This window comes from Chelonia mydas, chromosome 24 (genome assembly GCF_015237465.2).
Source record: "Chelonia mydas isolate rCheMyd1 chromosome 24, rCheMyd1.pri.v2, whole genome shotgun sequence".
Taxonomy (NCBI): domain Eukaryota; kingdom Metazoa; phylum Chordata; order Testudines; family Cheloniidae; genus Chelonia; species Chelonia mydas.
In genome coordinates this window covers 8765519-8785981 of record NC_051264.2, presented here as the reverse complement: position 1 = coordinate 8785981, position 20463 = coordinate 8765519, and the positions used below count along the sequence as shown (strand labels likewise).

Sequence of the window (20463 nt, the reverse complement as noted above, 5' to 3'; positions counted from 1 at the left end):
GTTCTCTTATCCAGCTACAAGATTGTTTGACTTATCCAGTAACACATTAAAAAGGAGGTAGTCAAACAAGTTAGTTTTATGACATAACTTTGCCCACATTAAACTGATAAGCATATACAGCAGACCTGGAGGACAATAGCAGTAATTATGTCATTGTTCAACAGTCACAAACTAAGCATTAACAGTATGAAAGGGCCAAAAGTAACACTTGTGTGAAAAAGCGAAACAAGACCCCACCTAAACAACTGATCACTCATGATCACAGAGATCGAGGATTCTGTCTCGACTCTAAAAACCTGCACAAGAGGGCTTCCTCCTCCCCCATCGGAGATTGATTTAGCGTTAATCAGAAATCCATAAAGCATCTCAATTCTGTGTTGGCACAGAGACATAGTTTTCTCTGTATGTATGGTATTCGGATCACTCTTTAGGCATGTACACTGCAGTCATCATGACAGGAGCCTTATCTGTGTTACTAATCAAATCCTCCTAATAAACAAACTCTAGTTTACTTTTCACCATTTATACTGTCAGAACTGCAGAAAGGAAATATTCAGGTTGGACAGTTAAACCAGTCTAGTCAGTTTAGCATTCTGCCTCTATAAGGGTTTTTTACCATGGTCTCCAAGGACCTTTTCATGTAACATGTCAAGCACAATATACTAGTTAGGCTGTAAATAATATAAGGGAATATTTATATCTAAAGAAAAAAATCCTCTATTTGTGTTCATTGTTTCCCCAAAAAGTGTTTCCAAAAGGAGTTTATATTAGTAGTAGGATTTGTAGAAAGCAAGTAAATACAGTGTTATATGTTGGTCATTAGCTACCTGACAGTCTCCCTTAAAAGAGGGGAGATTCAGAATTAGTCTCTCAGCAAGATTACCGTTATTACTCATTTCATGCAGCTTCCAAATTCTGAAACAAACAAATGTAGCTGTTGCTCACATACCAAGAGATGCAGTTAAAGATTTTAAAACTTAGTGTTATTTTTAGTTTAAGTAGCTTAAAGAAAAACTTTTTATCAGTCAAACAAAACTTTAGCCCACAGTGCTCCTTACATGTACTCTGCACTGGTTATTCAGTAGCAAATCTGCAAGTCCCTGCTTAGGGAAAAAGTAAGAAGTTTCAAAGGATAAATGCTGCAGCCTGCAAATACCAACAGCAGCAAGATAACAGGTTGGAAACCAGCCAAAACTGTAGGTCTTCATGCCTAATGCTAGTTGCAGACTGGGGACAGTTTCTTACCCATGTTGAGTGCCTTCTGGTCAGATTCTCAGCTGCTTATGACTTGGAATAAGCAGCGTTTGCAGTGTGACAGGAGAAGATTCCACAGAGCAAAGGCTGGTATTGAAGGATCATATATAGCAGTTCAGTGGGCGGGCAGGAGGGTTTGGAAGGGAGCTGCAAAGGGGAGGTCTAATGGTGGAAAGCATGTAGGAGGTTCCAGAGTAGCACACCACCTCCTTCTCTCCCTGCTAATAATACACAGGGACGCTATTAAGGCTCCGAAGGACTCTACTGCTCCCTTCCCCAAAGGTTGGGTAACGCAGCTGGTTCTGGTGGAGCTCCCACCTGCTTCTACCCATATACTAGGGATGTGTGTATGTTTGCGGCACACTAATAGCTTTCTTACACAGAGAAAAAACAGGCTTTTAACAGTGAAAGGGAGAGGAAACAATTCTGTTCATAAAACTCTTGCTTCTAGGCAATATTTCAAGTTCTCCAGCAGGCAGTGAATGCATGACCTAGTTACAGCTCCCAATTGTCTCTTGCTTGGCAGGCCGGTGGGTTTTTTTCATTTACATGTTTTTTCAATCCTCTAAGCAAGACAGCTGCAAAAGCTCTTCCTGCTAGTTACAGTTAGATCCATTTCTCCCATGAAAACTTCAGAGCTTAATTTTTTTTTTTTTTGAGGGGAGCCATCTTCCACAATCAACCAACACCTCTTCCCCCCTCCCCCCGCCCCACTCAATAGATGATTTGAAGGGAGGGATTTCTCTGCTCCCAGGAAAGATCATCTTCCACTTTGGATACTGCTAAACTGTCCCTGATCAGGAACAAATATAATATTTTCCCCCCTGGCTTTCTAAAGAGCAATATTTTTTTGCCCCACCATTTCCAAAAATGTTCTCAGGGGAGGATGTAGCATTGTACAACTGCAAGCCTATCCCTTCCCCCACCCCCACAATCCACAAATTATTCAACTGAAACCCTAACCTCTTCTCAAAACCCACCATTGAGAACCCCCTTGACAATACTAGAGCCAAGGGACTGGTTGGTAGAATCAAATGAACAAACTGCAGCTAACAATTTATTTGGTGAGTTTAGCCCTTTTTCCTGTATGCAAATTGTACATGAGCAGTTTGCATTTTTTAAACTAATTTTTTTGCCATTCCCAAACCACTTGCCAAAAGTTTTGTGCTCGAAAATTATTTGCTGTGAATTCCTCCAAGTACTTGATAGTTACAAATCAATATTCCAGCTGTGAGATGGGTCATCTATGTCACATGGCATTGTTTCTCTTTCCTGTTTGGATACTCTGCCCTCTATCAATTGCTTCCAATCAAAAGGCATTTCATTTTGTAGCAAAATGTATTCTGTTTTGTGATTAAGTTAATGTTGACAATGGGCCTGAAGTTTGTCTTCTGCAAATTCTTGAATGAACAAAGCTTCAATTACAGTGCATAAAAAGGATGCAAGAAAATTTAGCAATGCTCTATTGCAGTGGTTCCCAAACTTCTTCTGCTGCTTGTGCAGGGAAAACCCCTGGCGGGCCGGCTGGTTTGTTTACCTGCCATGTCCGCAGGTTCAGCCGATCGCGGCTCCCACTGGCCGCGGTTCACTGCTCCAGGCCAATGGGAGCCGCTGGAAGCGGCGGCCAGTACGTCTCTCGGCCTGCGCCACTTCCAGCAGCTCCCATTGGCCTGGAGCAGAAAACCGTGGCCACTGGGACCCGCGATCGGCTGAACCTGCGGACGCAGCAGGTAAACAAACTGGCCCGGCCTGCCAGGGGCTTTCCCTGCACAAGCGGCAGAACAAGTTTGGGAACCGCTCTTCTATTGAGAATTCATTTAATATTTGCCAGTATGGGTTGTATTCCCAGCTCAGCCACTGACCTGCTGGGTGTTTGGCTAGTCTTTTGGAAAGAAGGTGTAAATATTTAACAGAGTAATTACTCATTGGAACAATTTGCTGGGAGTTGTGGTGGACTCTAGTCTCCATCCCTGCCAATTTTTAAATCAAGATTGTAAATTTATCTAAAAGATCTGCTCTATGGATTATTTTGGGGAAGTTCCTGGCCCGTGTTATATAGGAGGTCAGGCTAGATGATCACAATGATCCCTTCTGGCATTGGAATCTGTGAATCTGTCTTTGTTCCTCTGTTTCTTCATCTCTAATAATGGGGATACTGCCATGTTAGCTACAGATGGAAAGCATTATATAAGGGATATGTATTATTTTTCTCACTCTTCACCCTGGTCTCCAGGCACATTAGGCAGACACTGCTCCCACTGGCTCTGAGCAAAGCCACTCCTTTAATCAGACAGAGAGAATCACTCAAGAGAAACATGAGGTTATAACTCCTACCTGTCCTTGGGCTGTTTCTGCTAATAGTTATTTTTGTACCTTGTCAAATTCTACACAGTTTAATTTCTGGGGGCCGTTGGGATAATTGGGCTGACAAATGTACTTTAATTGTGAGCTCAGTTGTAAAAAGTAGATGATACAATAACTATAACAAGAAAAGTTGATGGGAAAAGGAACAAAACGGAGACAGAAAAACTGAATTAGTCTGAACAAAAAGACCACGATATGATTCAAGGACTGATTCAAAATCATGGTTGGTAAAAACAATATGTGAAACCGGAAATTAACAAACCAAAATTGGCATGTTGGATATTAGGCATAATTGGTAGACTAAATAATGAGGGGTTGGGTTATACCACCCACCATTCTCTTTGGGGGTCCTTAAAGAAAGAAAGGGACTTTGTGTGGAGAAGAACAGAAAAAAAAATCAGGAAGAACAGATGGAGGCTACTGGAGTGAGCTTCACATCAGGGCTGCCCCCGCCCCTTCTCTTTCTCTCGCCTTCCCCTCCCACCCGCATCTTCTAGGACTCCAGACCCTTTTTGTCCTAATCCTGAGACATATTCTGACCAACTCGGGCCAGAGAGGGACTCTGGTGACATCGTGAATCCCAACACTACCTGAGATGAAACTGGTTTGAACTTTGGCAACAGCTCTAGCTCATTTCAACTAACACCTTCTCTTTTCCCCAGAAGAACAGTTTTTACCGTCTTTAACAACATCTACAAGACTGTCAAATGAGGTTTTTCCTTCTAAATCTCTGCAGGGAAAGGGAACAAGGGATGTTGTTAAAATGAAAGCCTTACTTAATACTTTACATTTCAAATGCTTTCCCTTCTGTTCTGTATCTTTAATAAAAGGTTCAAAGGACTTTTAATAGTGTTTTGCCACGGTATTAAGCAGGCTGAAGTTTCTATATACCAAACACCAGACCTTGTTTAACACAGTGGTTATGTTAATATCTTTGGCTCATTTATTTAATCAAAATTAATACAAGAGGACCCACCACTGCCTACCCCACACCCTGTTCCCTCCTTAATGATTTGTTTTTAACATGTAATTTTAGCTAAAAATAGGTGCCTACTTCAGTGTTTTTCAAGCTACCATTTTAAAAGAGTAACTATATCACCCTAAAAAGAAAAGGAGGACTTCTGGCACCTTAGACACTAACAAATTGATTTGAGCATAAGCTTTCGTGAGCTTCACTCACTTCATCGGATGTGATATACACCATCATGTGCCAGCAATGCCCCTCTGCCATGTATATTGGCCAAACTGGACAGTCTCTACGTAAAAGAATAAATGGACACAAATCAGACGTCAAGAATGATAACATTCAAAAACCAATCGGAGAACACTTCAATCTCTTTGGTCACTCGATTACAGACCTAAAAGTGGCAATTCTTCAACAAAAAAACTTCAAAAACAGACTCCAAGGAGAGACTGCTGAATTGGAATTAATTTGCAAACTGGATACAATTAACTTAGGCTTGAATAGAGACTGGGATTGGATGGGTCATTACACAAAGTAAAACTATTTTGCCATGTTTATCCCGCCCCCACCCACTGTTCCTCAGATGTTCTTGTCAACTGCTGGAAATGGCTCACCTTGATTATCACTACAAAAGGTTCCCCCTCCACCCCCCCGCTCTCCTGCTGGTAATAGCTCACCGTACCTGATCACTCTCGTTACAGTGTGTATGATAACACCCATTGTTTCATGTTCTGTGTATATAAATCTCCCCACTGTATTTTCCACTGAATGCATCCGATGAAGTGAGCTGTAGCTCACGAAAGCTTAAGCTCAAATAAATTTGTTAGTCTCTAAGGTGCCACAAGTCCTCCTTTTCTTTTTGTGGATACAGACTAACACGGCAGCTGCTCTGAAATATATCACCCTAGTCCACCTTACTATTTTTTTAGAGTACCCAAAGGCATGCTTATTATATTAAACAACCCCCAGAACATATACTGAAGAGCTGTCTCAGAGTTTGGATTTTAAGTCTCTGATCTTGCAATCATCTCTTCCAGGAAGACCCACGTGCTTCTGCAGCATCCCTCTGAAGCCAATGGGGCTCCAAACAGCTCCGAGGGTCCATTCACATGACCCCAATTGCAGGATCTAGGGCCTAAATTTTAGACACCAAGTGGGATTTTCACAAGTGCTCCTCATTGGCCTCTCTCTCTTCCCACTGGAATCATGGGGAGTTTTACCCATTGAAGGTATGGAGAGCAGAGTTAGACTACTGCTGGCTTGTGAAAATCCCACTCAATGAGTGAGAGTGCCAAACAGCAGGGAGCATGTGTCCAGAGCAAGGATATGAGTTACAGCAATATGATCAGGCTGTTACTCAGGTTAGCCATGTGTGCTTCACATTGGCTCAGTTAACTAAAAAAACAACAAATATAACACTAAGTATCTTTGACTTATGTCTAGTGGTTGGCATGGAAGAAGTGAGACTTAGTATTCACCTTGGAAGGTGTCTATCATGAGCACAGAATTGGAGTCGGGCCTTGATTATGTTGCGTACATATAGACCTTGGAGGAGAACTGCAACTTAGCTTTGAGCTGTGGAGCCAGGAGAGTGGAGCTGGCAGGCCCAGTGCACGGGGTGCAAGATGGTGAAGTCAGGTTCATCACATTCACCCAGTCAAAACTATAACACTCAGAGCAGGACAAACTCTGTTTAAGAGAGAAGGGGAAAAAAACAACAACCACCATGAGTAACGTACAACTTCGTTTGGTCCTTCAGAGTGTAAGTTCTACCTCTCCATCTGTCTGAGGTTTCTGTATAGCACTTATTACCATGACATCGAAACGTTGATGACCAACTTCCATTCTCTTAGACCCATTTATACATTGCTTTGGGCTGATCTAAACACAGTTTTTGTCCTGTTATAATTATGTTGGTTTAGAAACCCATATAGCTAAAACGATACAACTAGGGGTTTATAAGCTATACTGTTATAAAGTACCTTTATAACATACCTACATCCACAGGAGGGGTTTGTACTAGAATAACTATATCAGTTTCTAATTCAGTATATTTCTAGCAATACAAAAATTGTATGTCCTTTGAATTTAGCCCACAGATTTTTAATTGATGTCTGAGCCGCACCTGATGTCTGAGAACCCTGAATTGGTTATAGAAAATCAGACATTTGGCCCATCTGTTCTGGTGTCCCACATCCCCAATAATCACAGGGAGGCAAATTTTTTCTCCTCCAGGGCCAGTTGTGCAATGCTGTATGTGATTGAGTTTTTCTTCATACCTGAAGCAATCATCTTACGCCCTGAATCATGAGATTTAACAATATCTGCCACCCTCCCCACTTTTGCAATAACAGATGACAGCCTGATTGCACTGTACAGAATGTGAAATGAAGGTATGTATTAAGCAAATAACTTCAAATGCCATAATTTTTTATTTATAGCTCTTTGTGAGAGTCTATACAGACCATTCTCAAAGCGCACAAGATGATCTCCACGTCATCATGTTCTGATCTATAATTCTTCAAATGCAGACAGCATGTACATTGAGTTGTCCTAGGTTCTTTCAATTTTTTGGTTTCAGTGCTATGACCACCAACAATTGTACCAATTAAAGGTGTGTTGTGGATACTAGATTGTGAGCTCTCCAAGGCAACAACTGTCTGTTTGTTTGCAGACAGCCTAGTACAGTGGGGTCCTTAGATGTTACCATGATAAAAATAACAATAATTGTTCACTAGGAACTGGGCTGAGACATATCAAACATATTTCACATGCTGCAAGTCAACAATTACAATCTGAGCTGGCAATTACTTTTGCTCAAAGCTTCCCTGGACAAGATGGATGGATGGATGGTCAATTTCAATCTATATACCCCAACACTGACCTCTCCCCACACCCAATACTTTAACACATTAAGAAACCAAAAATTATGCAACGCTTTGTTTGTATCACTTATCCCATCATCAAAACCAGCTGCAAACCTTCCTCATGAAGCATGGATCTGACCTTCATTCTCCTCAGCTTTTATGGTTGTCATTAATCCAAAAACAAAATATGTTGGCCAACGAAGTCAGGGTAAACATACTAGGAAAATAAATATCATCATCCAATTGTAAATAATACTCTTCTCATATTTGTCTTTACAGGCAGCTTGGGATTGGGATCTTGTCCTTTCAGTGTCTGTAAAGCACAGTGTATGTTTAAATGGATGTCTACAAAATAAGAGAGTAAATTATGCAACCTTTAGGAAAAGTGGCATTGAGAGTTTTGACTGAGTAAGGACTGAAGGATTTGGCCGAATAACGTTATTTTTTTCCTCTTCTGATTGTGAAATAAGTATCAAAATAAAGGACCAAAAATAAAACCTTACCAAAACAAAACATTATACTGCACATGGAATTCTCTTACCGTAGATAATGACAGGTTTCAGAGTAACAGCTGGAAATGGCCCAACTTGATGATCACTTTAGATAAGCTATTACCAGCAGGAGAGTGGGGTGGGAGGAGGTATTGTTTCATGGTGTCTGTGTATATAATGTCTTCTGCGATTTCCACAGTATGCATCCGATGAAGTGAGCTGTAGCTCACGAAAGCTCATGCTCAAATAAATTGGTTAGTCTCTAAGGTGCCACAAGTCCTCCTTTTCTTCTTACCGTAGAGAGGATCAGAGAGAGAGGAGAAGGAACTAACTTTGGGTGCTCAATCTGAGATGCCTATGGTCTGATTTTTTTCAGAGCACTTAGCATTTTGCATAGTGATCAAAGCATAGCTCCAATTGACTTCAGTTGCAGTTGTGAGCAGGGTGGATAAAAATCCATGATTTTTTTTTTTTTAATTTAAATCAGATTTTTTTGATAATATGTTTTTTTCCTCAAAAACCTACCTAAAGATACCTTTGAGCTACAATGTATCTCATCATGAAATAGGGATTATAAAATATAATTCTATAGTATAAGACAATATATTCATGTAATGTTTAAGAAAAGTTTTGTAAACGAGTTCCAATACTTCATGGATTAGGGACCCAATTTTATGGGGTTTCAGGGGCTTCTGTATAGATTATTTAGGTTAATCTTTCTATCTACCTAGTGGGACCCAGTGCTCAGTCTAGAAGATACCATCAGAGATGCTTAGTTTTGCAGTTCTCAAACTGTGGATTTGTGTCTCCAGAGATAACGTTCTTGTTAACAGCAAAAATGTTTTAAAATAAATTATAGAGCTGAGAAATAATAGACCTCAACCCTGTTGTCCCTGTGCAAATTTGTGTACACAGAGTCAATCCCTTACCTCTCTTTAAAAGTGCAAATTTTCAAAAAGTTCAATGAATAGAAGATTGTTGGGGGCGGAATAGATCTGGAGAAGGAGTCTGGAGATAAACATGAGAAGTGAGGGACATATGCTTTTTTGTTAAAATATTATATATTTACTGCTGAAGAAAAATATGCAGAATATTTAACATTGTTTTAGTTAAATAAAACAATTTAAATGTCTGTCTGGTGATGTTCTCCTCCTAATACTACATGGCAAGAAAATCCTCCAAATATTAATGAGAGTTCACTTCCCAATGACTTCATAAATATCTGCTTCAATTACCTTTGGTAAATGAAATAACCAATCATTCATTTTCTGATATAGCTGTAAAACTAATCTGAAAAGTTTTCAAAATAAATCACTGTTTAAAAATGTATAGTGTGTACCTTCTAAAAATGAAACCTACAGCTATCTCTGAGTTGTGAAGAATATGTATTAAGGTTATAACAATCAACAAGAATGCACTTTTACGTAGAAATCCATGATTAAATCAAGTCTTCCTGACTAGTGATTTAAATCAATTTTATTTAAATCAAATCCACCCTGGTTGTGAGCACTCAGCACTTGTGCAAATCTGGCCCCATATGTCTCACATTGAGCAGACACAAAATGAGGAACACCCAAGTAGTTGCCAGCTGTGAAAATTTTGTTTTAAGCAACTAGCGCAGCATCACATAGGAACCCTGTGGCAGAGGCAGGGATAGACTCCAAGGGAACACAGGCGCTGACTTCTGCTGGCGCTGGTGGGTGCTCGACCCCCCCCTTTGCCTCCACCCCACCCCAACTCCGCCTGTGCCCCACCCCCATTCCAACCCCTTCTCCAAATGCCTGGCCCCGCCTCTTCCCCTGAGTGCACCATGTTCCTGCTCCTCTCCCTTCCCTCCCAGAGCTTGTTGCCATGAAACAGCTGTTTTGTGGCAGCAAACACTGGGAGGAGAAGCAGGGACGTGGCACGCCCAGGAGAGGCGGTGGGGGTGGGATGGGGTGGGGAGCTTGACTGCCAGTGGGTGCAGAGCAGCCACCAATTTTTCCCCGTGGGTGCTCCAGCCCTGGAGCACCCCTGGAGTTGGAGCCTGTGCAAGGGTATGTCTACACTGCAATAAAAGACCCGTGGCACAGCCAGGATTGGCCTGGGTCAGCTGATTTGTGCTCATGGTATAACCCTGCAGCCTGAGCCCCACGAGTCCGAGCCAGCTGACTGGGGCCCTGAGACTCACAACTGCAAGTTTTTTTACTTCAATTCTTCAAGGTAGTATTCTACTTCTTTAACCAGAAGACCATCCTTTCTCTTTTTTCAATCTCTCATTCACAACACACCTTTCAGGGGGTCCAGATAAGTACTTAGACAGACAGGTCACAGTCTGTCTCCTATTCCAAGATCTCCTGTTCCCAACAGAGACCCAGAGCTGCCTAAGATTCACCTCCTGTCACCGCTTTCCCAACACATCCCAGCAGCACATGTTGCAGTCCCAGCTGTCATAAAAAGCAGCATCCCTATTACAATAGAAACAAACAAAACCAACCCCCCCACACCTTTCAGCTTCTGCAACAAATGAGGCAGAGGTCCTACAGACAACACTCATTCACTACACAACCGTGATTCATCCTCAAAGTACCATACATTCTCTGCATTGAATGAGACGGGGGTCCTGTATTAAAAATAGTATGTGATTGTGTAATTAAAGAGTGTTTTCATAATGTATACATACAAGAGAAATTAACTTTCCATGGGCAAATCTTCATTCTGGCTTTTCCTAACTTGTCAGTGCTTGATTTTGCAACCTTAATGTTCTTTTAATATAGTTTTTTGGAATGTAATGCCCTAGTTTATTAAAAAATAAAGGGGAAAAAAAATTCCATCATGTGGAGCCATACTGACCCCAAAATTTGGTCAACAGCAGAATTCAGGCCTTCAGATCCACACACAGACCTCTATCACTTCAGTTAATGGAAAAACAATGAGGAGTCTTTGTGGCATCCTAGAGACTAACAAATTTATTTGGGCATAAGCTTTCGTGGGCTAAAACCCACTTCACCAGATGCATGGAGTGAAAAATACAGTAAGCAGTATAAATATTACAGCACATGAAAAGATGGGAGTTGCCTTACACAAGTTGGGAGTCAGTGCTAAAGAGGCCAATTCAATTAAGGTGGAAGTGGCCTATTCTCAACATTTGACAAGAAGGGGTGAATATCAAGAGAGGGAAAAAGTACTTTTTGTAGTGACCCATCCACTCCCAGTCTTTATTCAGGCCTAATTTGATGGTGTCCAGTTTGCAAATTAATTCCAGTTCTGCAGTTTCTCGTTGAAGTCTGTTTTTGAAGAAGAATTGCCACTTTTAAGTCTGTTATTGAGTGTCCAGGGAGACTGAAGTGCTCTCTTACTGGTTTTTGAATGTTACAATTCTTGATGTAATGGAGTTAATGTACCAGTTAATGGAGTAACTTGTAGCAATAGTAGGCTGTTATCCTCTACATGGACCAGTCTTTGGAGATTGGATGAATCATACCCTTTGCAAGTGGGTTTCACAGTTATTTGCTGACAACGAAGGAACAAAGACTGAGGGCTCCTGTGTTAAATTCCAGGCTCTGTAGGGGACCCATCTGCCCTTGTGCGCCTAGCTTGTCTCCTCCCTGCTTTGCGCCTATCCTCTCCCGCCAATGCTTAGCTTCTGCCTTTCTCCCTCCCTGCTTCTCCGCAGCCTCTGGCTCTTGCAACTTCTTCTCCCTTTAGTCCTCACCACCATCATTTCTCTGCCATTGAGACCATTGAGAGCACGAGAGAGATTCTGCCTACTCTCAGTTCCTGTGCCTGGTGCCACCACAGCTCCAGCAGCCAGAAGGAGCAATCTCAGCTACTGCTGCTCATGGAGGGAGCAGTCCCAGTCGATCTATGAGGATGGCAAATGCCCAGACTGGTGGCATGTAGGAGCTGTGAGGGATGGTGTATGCTTACTGCCTATGGACACTTTGGACTTCTTAGCTGCCAAACCCTAAAGTCTCTGCTGAGCATGTGCAAACTGTGATTTTCAGAGGCTCATAACTTCCCCATATTTGAGCAAATTTTTACAGGTACGGCAAAAGGCACATCACTGACACCAGGGAAACCCCCTACCAAATTTCAAATCTCTAGTGCTCGAAACCATGAAGGCACTAAAGCTTCTCAATGAAACTGTTGTAAAAAAAATTTTAACATCTTTTTCCCTAAACTCATTCTTGGAAATTCCTGAACCGTTTTACCTAAAACTTTCCAAAAAGATTCATCCTAAGGCAGACACCCAGCATGAGAAATTTAAAGTTTTATCCTGCTCTGCTTCTATCCACTTAAAAACATGGCCAAAGTGTGAGTCAAAACAGAACCAATAAAAAGGACCCCAAATTAAATCTCATGATTTTTGAGGGGCTGATTCAAGATTTTTAAATGCTTGCGGTTTGTAATGCTGAAATTATAACAAATGGATGTTTACAGAAACTGCAAGAGGAAATCCCAGCTGGGAGTTGATGAGACAAACAAAACTTTTGATTTAAAAAAACCACTTTTATAGCCACAACAGCTTCCTCCAGAGAAATATTCTGGTTCAGGACCCAATCCTATGGTCCTTTGGATCATTAGGATATAAATTCTGAGGTCCTTAACATACTTTTTACTAATTTTTTACTGTCTTTCCTCAGGGAGTTTGCCCAAGTAACAAGCTCACATTTTGGCTCATAATATTGTCAGTTGTCCAAGACCAGAATTAAAAACAGTTAAGAAAAGATTAATCAGCATGTGTTAGCAGCTTTCTAGAAAAGCAGTCAAGCTCTTTATTTATATCTCTGAGATCCAATAAGGCTTTCTCCAGAATAATAAGAAGAGACCTATACCAGCTGAAGATCTGGGCCCTGATGGTCTCTAGTTTCCATATTTGCTAGGTCAAATGCTTATCGTCTTCTTAAAAGAATCATAATTCTTTAGGTTTAATCTGCACAATGTATATATATTCAGCTTTATTGGCCAATAATTTATTTAAATAATTGTTTACCCTATTAAACCATAAAAGATTAAATTCTCAAGTAATATGCAAATGCACCCAAAAATTTCAGTGAGAACTCTATGGTTATAACTTGTCCATAGACTGGTTTATGCTTAAAAGGGAATATTTTTATTATGTAACTTCTGATGCATACCTCCAGCTGTCTCAGATAAAGTCCCATGGGACTTCATACTGAAATACCTCATTTAACTAATAAAAACAACCCAAACAAATAAAACCTTTTAAATGCCCCAAAGAGGAAATAAAATAAAGCTTGCATCCTTATTTGCATAAAAAACACCTGAAAAGTTCTTGAAATATCATGAATGTCAAATTTTGCTGTTGTGTTCCCTTGAAAGACACAGAGATGTGGACTGAGAGCAAACTGAAGGCTTTTGAATCTTTAAATTTTAAGGTTTCAGAGTAGCAGCAGTGTTAGTCTGTATGCACAAAAAGAAAAGGAGTACTTGTGGCACCTTAGAGACTAACAAATTTATTTGAGCATAAGCTTACGAAATTTGTTAGTCTCTAAGGTGCCACAAGTACTCCTTTTTGTTTTTTAAATTTTAAGAGTCTGAAGTCTTTAACAAAAGACTTCCAACTGTTTGGGTTAAATAGGTGTTAATAAAAACAAAGAAACAGTCAAAAGAAAATCACTTCCCTTGGCAATTAATCAGGTTCAATTTTCTTGGTATCCAGGATGTACTAGACCTGCCCCTTCTTTAGCCATCCAAGAAAAACAAGCCATACAAGACCTGGATGTCCTATGTTAAGGAAAAAGTGGGGGGGATCTTTCCATATATCAAAAAGATGCAAACCAGGGGCTAAGACCATTTTTCCCCTTTTACAAGTGATATTCAAGTTCTTGCTTTATTCCCTTTGCAAATTGCTGTTTCAGTATTGCCAATCCCAAGCACTCAAAAGTCAGGAGTCAGGCCCCCAAAATCATTAGATTGTTTGTTTTAAAATCTCATGATTATTAAGCAACATAAACAAACCCCAACTTTGCTGTAGCTCACGAAAGCTTATGCTCAAATAAATTGGTTAATCTCTAAGGTGCCACAAGTACTCCTTTTCTTTTTGCGAATACAGACTAACACGGCTGCTACTCTGAAACTTAACAAAAACAACAGTCTCTTGATTCCAGCAGCTGGGGTCTTAAGGAAAACATCAAATATTGCAAGACTCATGATAAAATCATAAGCACTGTGTTGCTCCTTTAACAAAGAGGTGTTAAGCCATCAACAAGGAATCGCTGGAGTCTAAACACAAAGGTCAAGCAATATTTCCACTGAAACATAATTCCTAATTATTGTGGGACAGACTGTGATACCCTCATTCACACTGACTGATCACTGACTGGTTGTATCTTACGCCACAAAAAATCCCATTGATTTCAGCAAGACCTCTTGTGATGTAAGTACTATCCAGTGGGTGTCACATTCTGTCTCTATATTTCTTTCAGCCTAGATTGTGAGAGAGCAATTTGCCCAGAGTAATGGGTGGGTAGGTAGGCGCAGAACTGATTCTGGAACAGCCCAGGAGGAAGTCACAATCTCTCTCCCAGTTTCCTGGCTGCTCTAGGGAGTTAGTAAACTGCACCAGATCTATACTTGGCACCCCATACACCAACACGTTGGGCAGTGTACCTATGTTGGCCATCTTGGGGATGAAACCTCTCTACGCTTTTAAGCAAGGCAGCATAGGCCTTGCATAAACAATGAAAGAAAACGGAAGTAAGGAAATAGAGGTTAACAATGGACAAAGCATGAATTTACAAATGGCCTTGTAAATAACATGTTGTTAAAAGACAAAGAAATAGTAAGAAGAATAATGTGTGATAAGCTTGCAGCTGCAGCTTTGTTTACTAGCATATTTTGTAGCTTGTGGACATTTCTGGAATTGTACAAGGATTGGTTAAAAAAAATTATTAAACCAATTATTATGTGTGATACAATGCAAAATGGAATATGTATGCATTAGTGTACGTATATAATTTGATTTTTTTATTATGAGCGTTTGGCGCTGTGGTAAACTCCTACACCCTTCCTCCTGCATTTGAGTTTAATCACCTTAGTGTAGTGTTGCTGTATACCAATTAAAAAAAAACAACACCTCAGTGGCAAGTCCAGATCTCAGCTAATTTCTTGGGAACCGATTGGAAAAGGTCTCAGAAAAGAATTCCAATAGATGGGAACAGAGCAGCTCTGCAGAGTCTGCAGAAAGAAAAGGAGTACTTGTGGCACCTTAGAGACTAACAAATTTAGTTGAGCATAAGCTTTGGTGAGCTACAGCTCACTTCATCAGATGCATTCAGTGGAAAATACAGTGGGGAGATTTATATACACAGAGAACATGAAACAATGGGTGTTACCATGCACACTGTAACGAGAGTGATCAGGTAAGGTGAGCTATTACCAGTAGGAGAGCGGGGCAAAAAAAACCTTTTGTAGTCATAATCAAGGTGGGCCATTTCCAGCAGTTAACAGGAATGTCCAAGGAGCAGTGGTGGGGGGAGAATAAACATGGGGAAATAGTTTTACTTTGTGTAATGACACATCCACTCCCAGTCTTTATTCAAGCCTAAATCCAGTATCCAGTTTGCAAATTAATTCCAATTCAACAGTCTCTCCTTGGAGTCTGTTTTTGAAGTTTTTTTGTTGAAGTATTGCCACTTTTAGGTCTGTAATCGAGTGACCAAAGAGATTAAAGTGTTCTCCGACTGGTTTTTGAATGTTATCATTCTTGACGTCTGATTTGTGTCCATTTATTCTTTTACGTAGAGACTGTCCAGTTTGGCCAATGTACATGGCAGAGGGGCATTGCTGGCACATGATGGCATATATCACATTGGTAGATGTGCAGGTGAACGAGCCTCTGATAGTGTGGCTGATGTGATTAGGCCGTATGATGGTGTCCCCTGAATAGATATGTGGACACAGTTGGCAACAGGCTTTGTTGCAAGGATAGGTTCCTGGGTTAGTGGTTCTGTTGTGTGGTGTGTGGTTGCTGGTGAGTATTTGCTTCAGGTTGGAGGGCTGTCTGTAAGCAAGGACTGGCCTGTCTCCCAAGATCTGTAAGAGTGATGGGTCATCCTTCAGGATAGGTTATAGTTCCCTGATGATGCGTTGGAGAGGTTTTAGTTGGGTGCTGAAGGTGATGGCTAGTGGCGTTCTGTTATTTTCTTTGTTGGACCTGTCCTGGAGTAGGTGACTTCTGAGTACTCTTCTGGCTCTGTCAATCTGTTTCTTCACTTCAGCAGGTGGGTATTGTAGTTGTAAGAATGCTTGATAAAGATCTTGTAGGTGTTTGTCTCTGTCTGAGGGGTTGGAGCAAATGCGGTTGTATCATAGAGCTTGGCTGTAGACAATGGATTGTGTGGTGTGGTCTGGATAAAAGCTGGAGGCATGTAGGTAGGAATAGCGGTCAGTAGGTTTCCGGTATAGGGTCGTGTTTATGTGACCATCGCTTATTAGCACCGTAGTGTCCAGGAAGTGGATCTCTTGTGTGGACTGGTCCAGGCTGAGGTTGATGGTGGGATGGAAATTGTTGAAATCATGGTGGAATTCCTCAAGGACTTCTTTTCCATGGGTCCTGATGATGAAGATGTCATCAATGTAGCGCAAGTAGAGTAGGGGCATTAGGGGACGAGAGTTGAGGAAACGTTGTTCTAAGTCAGCCATAAAAATGTTGGCATATTGTGGGGCCATGCGGGTACCCATAGCAGTGCCGCTGATTTGAAGGTATACATTGTCCCCAAATGTGAAATAGTTATGAGTGAGGACAAAGTCACAAAGTTCAGCCACCAGGTTTGCCGTGACATTATCGGGGATAGTGTTCCTAACGGCTTGTAGTCCATCTTTGTGTGGAATGTTGGTGTAGAGGGCTTCTACATCCATAGTGGCCAGGATGGTGTTTTCAGGAAGATCATGATAGATTGTAGTTTCCTCAGGGAGTCAGTGGTGTCTTGAAGATAGCTGGGAGTGCTGGTAGTGTAGGGCCTGAGGAGGGAGTCTACATAGCCAGACAATCCTGCTGTCAGGGTGCCAATGCCTGAGATGATGGGGTGTCCAGGATTTCCAGGTTTATGGATCTTGGGTAGCAGACAGAATACCCCTGGTTGGGGTTCCAGGGGTGTGTCTGTGCGGATTTGTTCTTGTGCTTTTTCAGGGAGTTTCTTGAGCAAATGATGTAGTTTCTTTTGGTAACCCTCAGTGGGATCAGAGGGTAATGGCTTGTAGAAAGTGGTGTTGGAGTCTGTTTCCCTTCAAGTACTGTGAGCAGCAGCAGGGAAAGCCGGCACAAGGGAGCAAACCAGCACATAGGGCTAGTGACAATCGAGTGCTTAGTTGCAATTCAGAACCATTTAATAAAAAACACATGACAATAAATATAATTTATTCTTTAGTAAATGTTGATTGCTGTGCTGAAAATAAAGTACCAACTCTCTTCATTGGATTATATAATTTCCAGATAGCTTTAAAATTAAATTCCCAATTTTTCATGTGCTCATTTTCTTGGCTATTTGCTACATTAAGTTATATCAAGAGGTTGAAAATGTATAACTTTGCAGGAGAAGATAGCTTACTAGAGGAATTTTGTACACCAGATGGAGGACTTTTTGGACTCAATATCTGGTGGGTATATTTAATGAAAGAATACTTTTATCAGATACCAAGACTGAAGCTGTGGTCTTCTTCATTTATAAACTTTAAAAAGACCAAAAGCCATGTATTAATTACAAAATAGCCTTGTGGTGAAACACAGACTACAAAGTACCTACTAAAATCGTGGGTAATAGTTTAAATAAAATTATAGGGAAAGAGGTCAGGAGGGGGTTATTCCAGAGAAGCAAGCATCAGATAATCTCAAAAAACTATTGGCTTCTGTATCATATTGGAGTCTAAAGATAATTGAAATCAACTGGCAATGATATCATTAGACATTAGGCCTTTGACAGCTGAATGATTGTGTCTAGACTGTGACCTTAGGAACACTGTGTCAAAGTTCAGATGTTTGATTACATTTATTCACAATCCTATTACAGATATATGGTTTAAGATCTCCTTTCTTACTTCACAGGTACACAAGGTAGGACTACCTCTGATTGCCACTGCTTTGGAACCCTCAGAAGTCATTATCCAATACAGAAAGGAACTTCTGGTGCTAGAATGGGCGGCAGACTGCATTTTTAAATGTTATTCTGATTTAATTCTGTTGTTATGCAGACATACTAAATAACAGTAACTAATACTTAATCAGTAAGTGAGTGATCCAAGGAATATTATTCATGAAAATTTAAAAATCATGGAGGTTTGGTTTGAGGGAGTGGGGGGGCGGGGTAAGGTTGGGAGGGGATGGGGGGAATCTATAGATATAAACTAAACAATTCTTAATCAAAATTTTATTCTTACCAAGAATTAGCAATTCAGCCATTTTTATACCTTGTAAATTTAAATGAGTAACAAATAACTTGATTTATTTAAGGATTAAGTTAAACAAATTAATATGGCTAGGTATTATTAGGATCTGATTATGCAAAATATTAAGGTAGATTCTGGCAGGTGGAAATACAAATCTTGTGGGGTAAAGTAATGCTGTTGATTTCTCCTCAACAGATGAATGCTCTCTCTCAGATGCTTCTCATGGAGATTAGGGAGGCTTATTTTAGAAAGATGGAGGCATTTATTTCAATGTTTATTTGGGAGGAAAGAAAGGCAAAGTTTTTAAACTTAAATTCACAGAGGAAAGGTCCATCAGTGGTGTCCTTAGCCTTTGTTTGCCAGAAGCTGGAATGGGTGACAGGGGATGGATCACTTGATGATTACCTGTTCTGTTCATTCCCTCTAGGGCACCAGGCACTGGTCACTGTCAAAAGACAGGATATTGGACTAGATGGACCTTTGGTCTGACCCAGTGTGGCTGTTCTTATGTTTAAAGCTTCTAAATTAAGTGCAATACTAAAACATGCAGAAGTCTGAAACTTTCAGTTCTCAAGAAATCTCAAATATATATTAATTTATCACAAATAAAATCATTCTAGATCCCACATATGAATTCAACTGCATGAGTAGAGAGAGAACAGCATCTCAAGAATAAAAAGGAAATAGCAAGTCTTACTATATTCAAAGTGCTGACAAATGTATAAAATAAATTGAAAAAAATAAGAGGGGAAAATTTGCCCCTAATCTGTCAATTATAGTAATGCTGGGCATTTTAGATTGCCAGTGGGACTCTCATGCTTAAAGTTAGGCACATACTTAAGTACCTTGCTGAATTGAGACTATTAGTAGGAAAAACATTTTAGTCAGAAGTATAATTGCTTGTGCCTCTTTAAAGTTCTAAACCACCAAATCCTGATGTGTTCAATAAATTTGTTTCACCCAAATAACAATAAAATCATAATCCCAAGCGGCAACTTCTGCTTTGTGGACCTCTTCCAGTCAGCCCCAGACTATACGGTGTGAAAAACTGCTTGTGAAATGATATAACAAAGCTTTCTGTTGTTCCATTTTCAAGCTATAGTACACCCTTACAATGACTTTCTCAGTGGTTAGGAAACCACATGTTGAAACCTTTTGAGTTCTTGCCTTGACACCAACCAAGCTGCAGGTGGTTCCAATTTTAGACTCATGGCAAAAACCCTACATGGCAGGCTTCCAAGAAAACTGGCAGACTGCAGAAGCTAAACACAATGCTCCAATTTACTATCTTTGGAACAGCTAGTTTGATGTATCAATTAATCTTTGCTGTGTCACTCGTACTTTTGCTAAACGGTAATTTAAGGGCTAGTCTACACTAGACAAATGTGTCGAGGTTAGGTTGGGGTACGTATCTCAACCTGTTCAATTGTGTTAAAAGGCATTACAATGCATCCATGCTAGGAATAATGACATAGGTAGGTCAAGATTAGTTGACACACCTGGACCTCACCTCCACCCGTTTTTCCATGAAGACTAGCTCTCAGATAAATAGTTAATTTTCTTTAGAGACTGATAAATTTAATAGTAAGCCTACTGGGCCTTTTTATTCTATTTAGTAGTATGTCCTAAATCCAAAAATCTATATTATTCCTAACTAACTTGCCAGTGTTTGTGTGCTAATGTTCTTTGCTGGGTAGAATCAGGAGTGATCAGTTGTGTGTCATAAACCCTACACTGCCATCAGTTAAGGAAGATTCTCCCTTATTCTCAGACATCTGTCTGAGCTTTTTGGAGCATGAGTATCTGAATCCTAACTCTACTATCACTGTGAATTTCTGAGCGGCCTAGTGAGCAGCACAGTGGCAACCAGGAAATCCTAAGCTTGATACATGGCCTAAAGTGGCATTGTCTTCCCTTTTGTTTCACATGTACCCACCACACAGTTAAAAACAACTTGTCAGTACTGAGGTGACTGCATACAGTTAAATCCTCTACTTCTTTTTGTCTTGCTTATTAGGCTCATCTTGAACTTGATATCTTAATTGTATACATTGGATGAAGACAGAGATCATAGAATAGAAAACAGCAGGATTCACTAAGAAATATTGTAAATACAATAGAGAAATCAAATCTT

General features: G+C 40.4%; 1 protein-coding gene across 5 annotated transcripts in view; it reads right to left on the bottom strand.

Moving 5' to 3' along the window:
* Positions 1-20463, bottom strand: part of SELENBP1 (selenium binding protein 1) — a 49835-nt gene that overhangs the window by 25555 nt on the left and 3817 nt on the right. For 2 of the 5 annotated variants that reach the window (XM_043535504.1, XM_043535505.1), the window contains exon 1: positions 884-911. In XM_043535504.1, coding sequence (XP_043391439.1) covers positions 884-896 — 13 coding nt within the window. In that variant the 5' untranslated portion in view covers positions 897-911. Of the gene's footprint in view, positions 1-883; positions 912-1245; positions 1552-6060; positions 6272-20463 lie in introns of those variants that run through there. The other 3 variants (XM_043535503.1, XM_007068118.4, XM_037883076.2) reach the window with 3 other exon arrangements.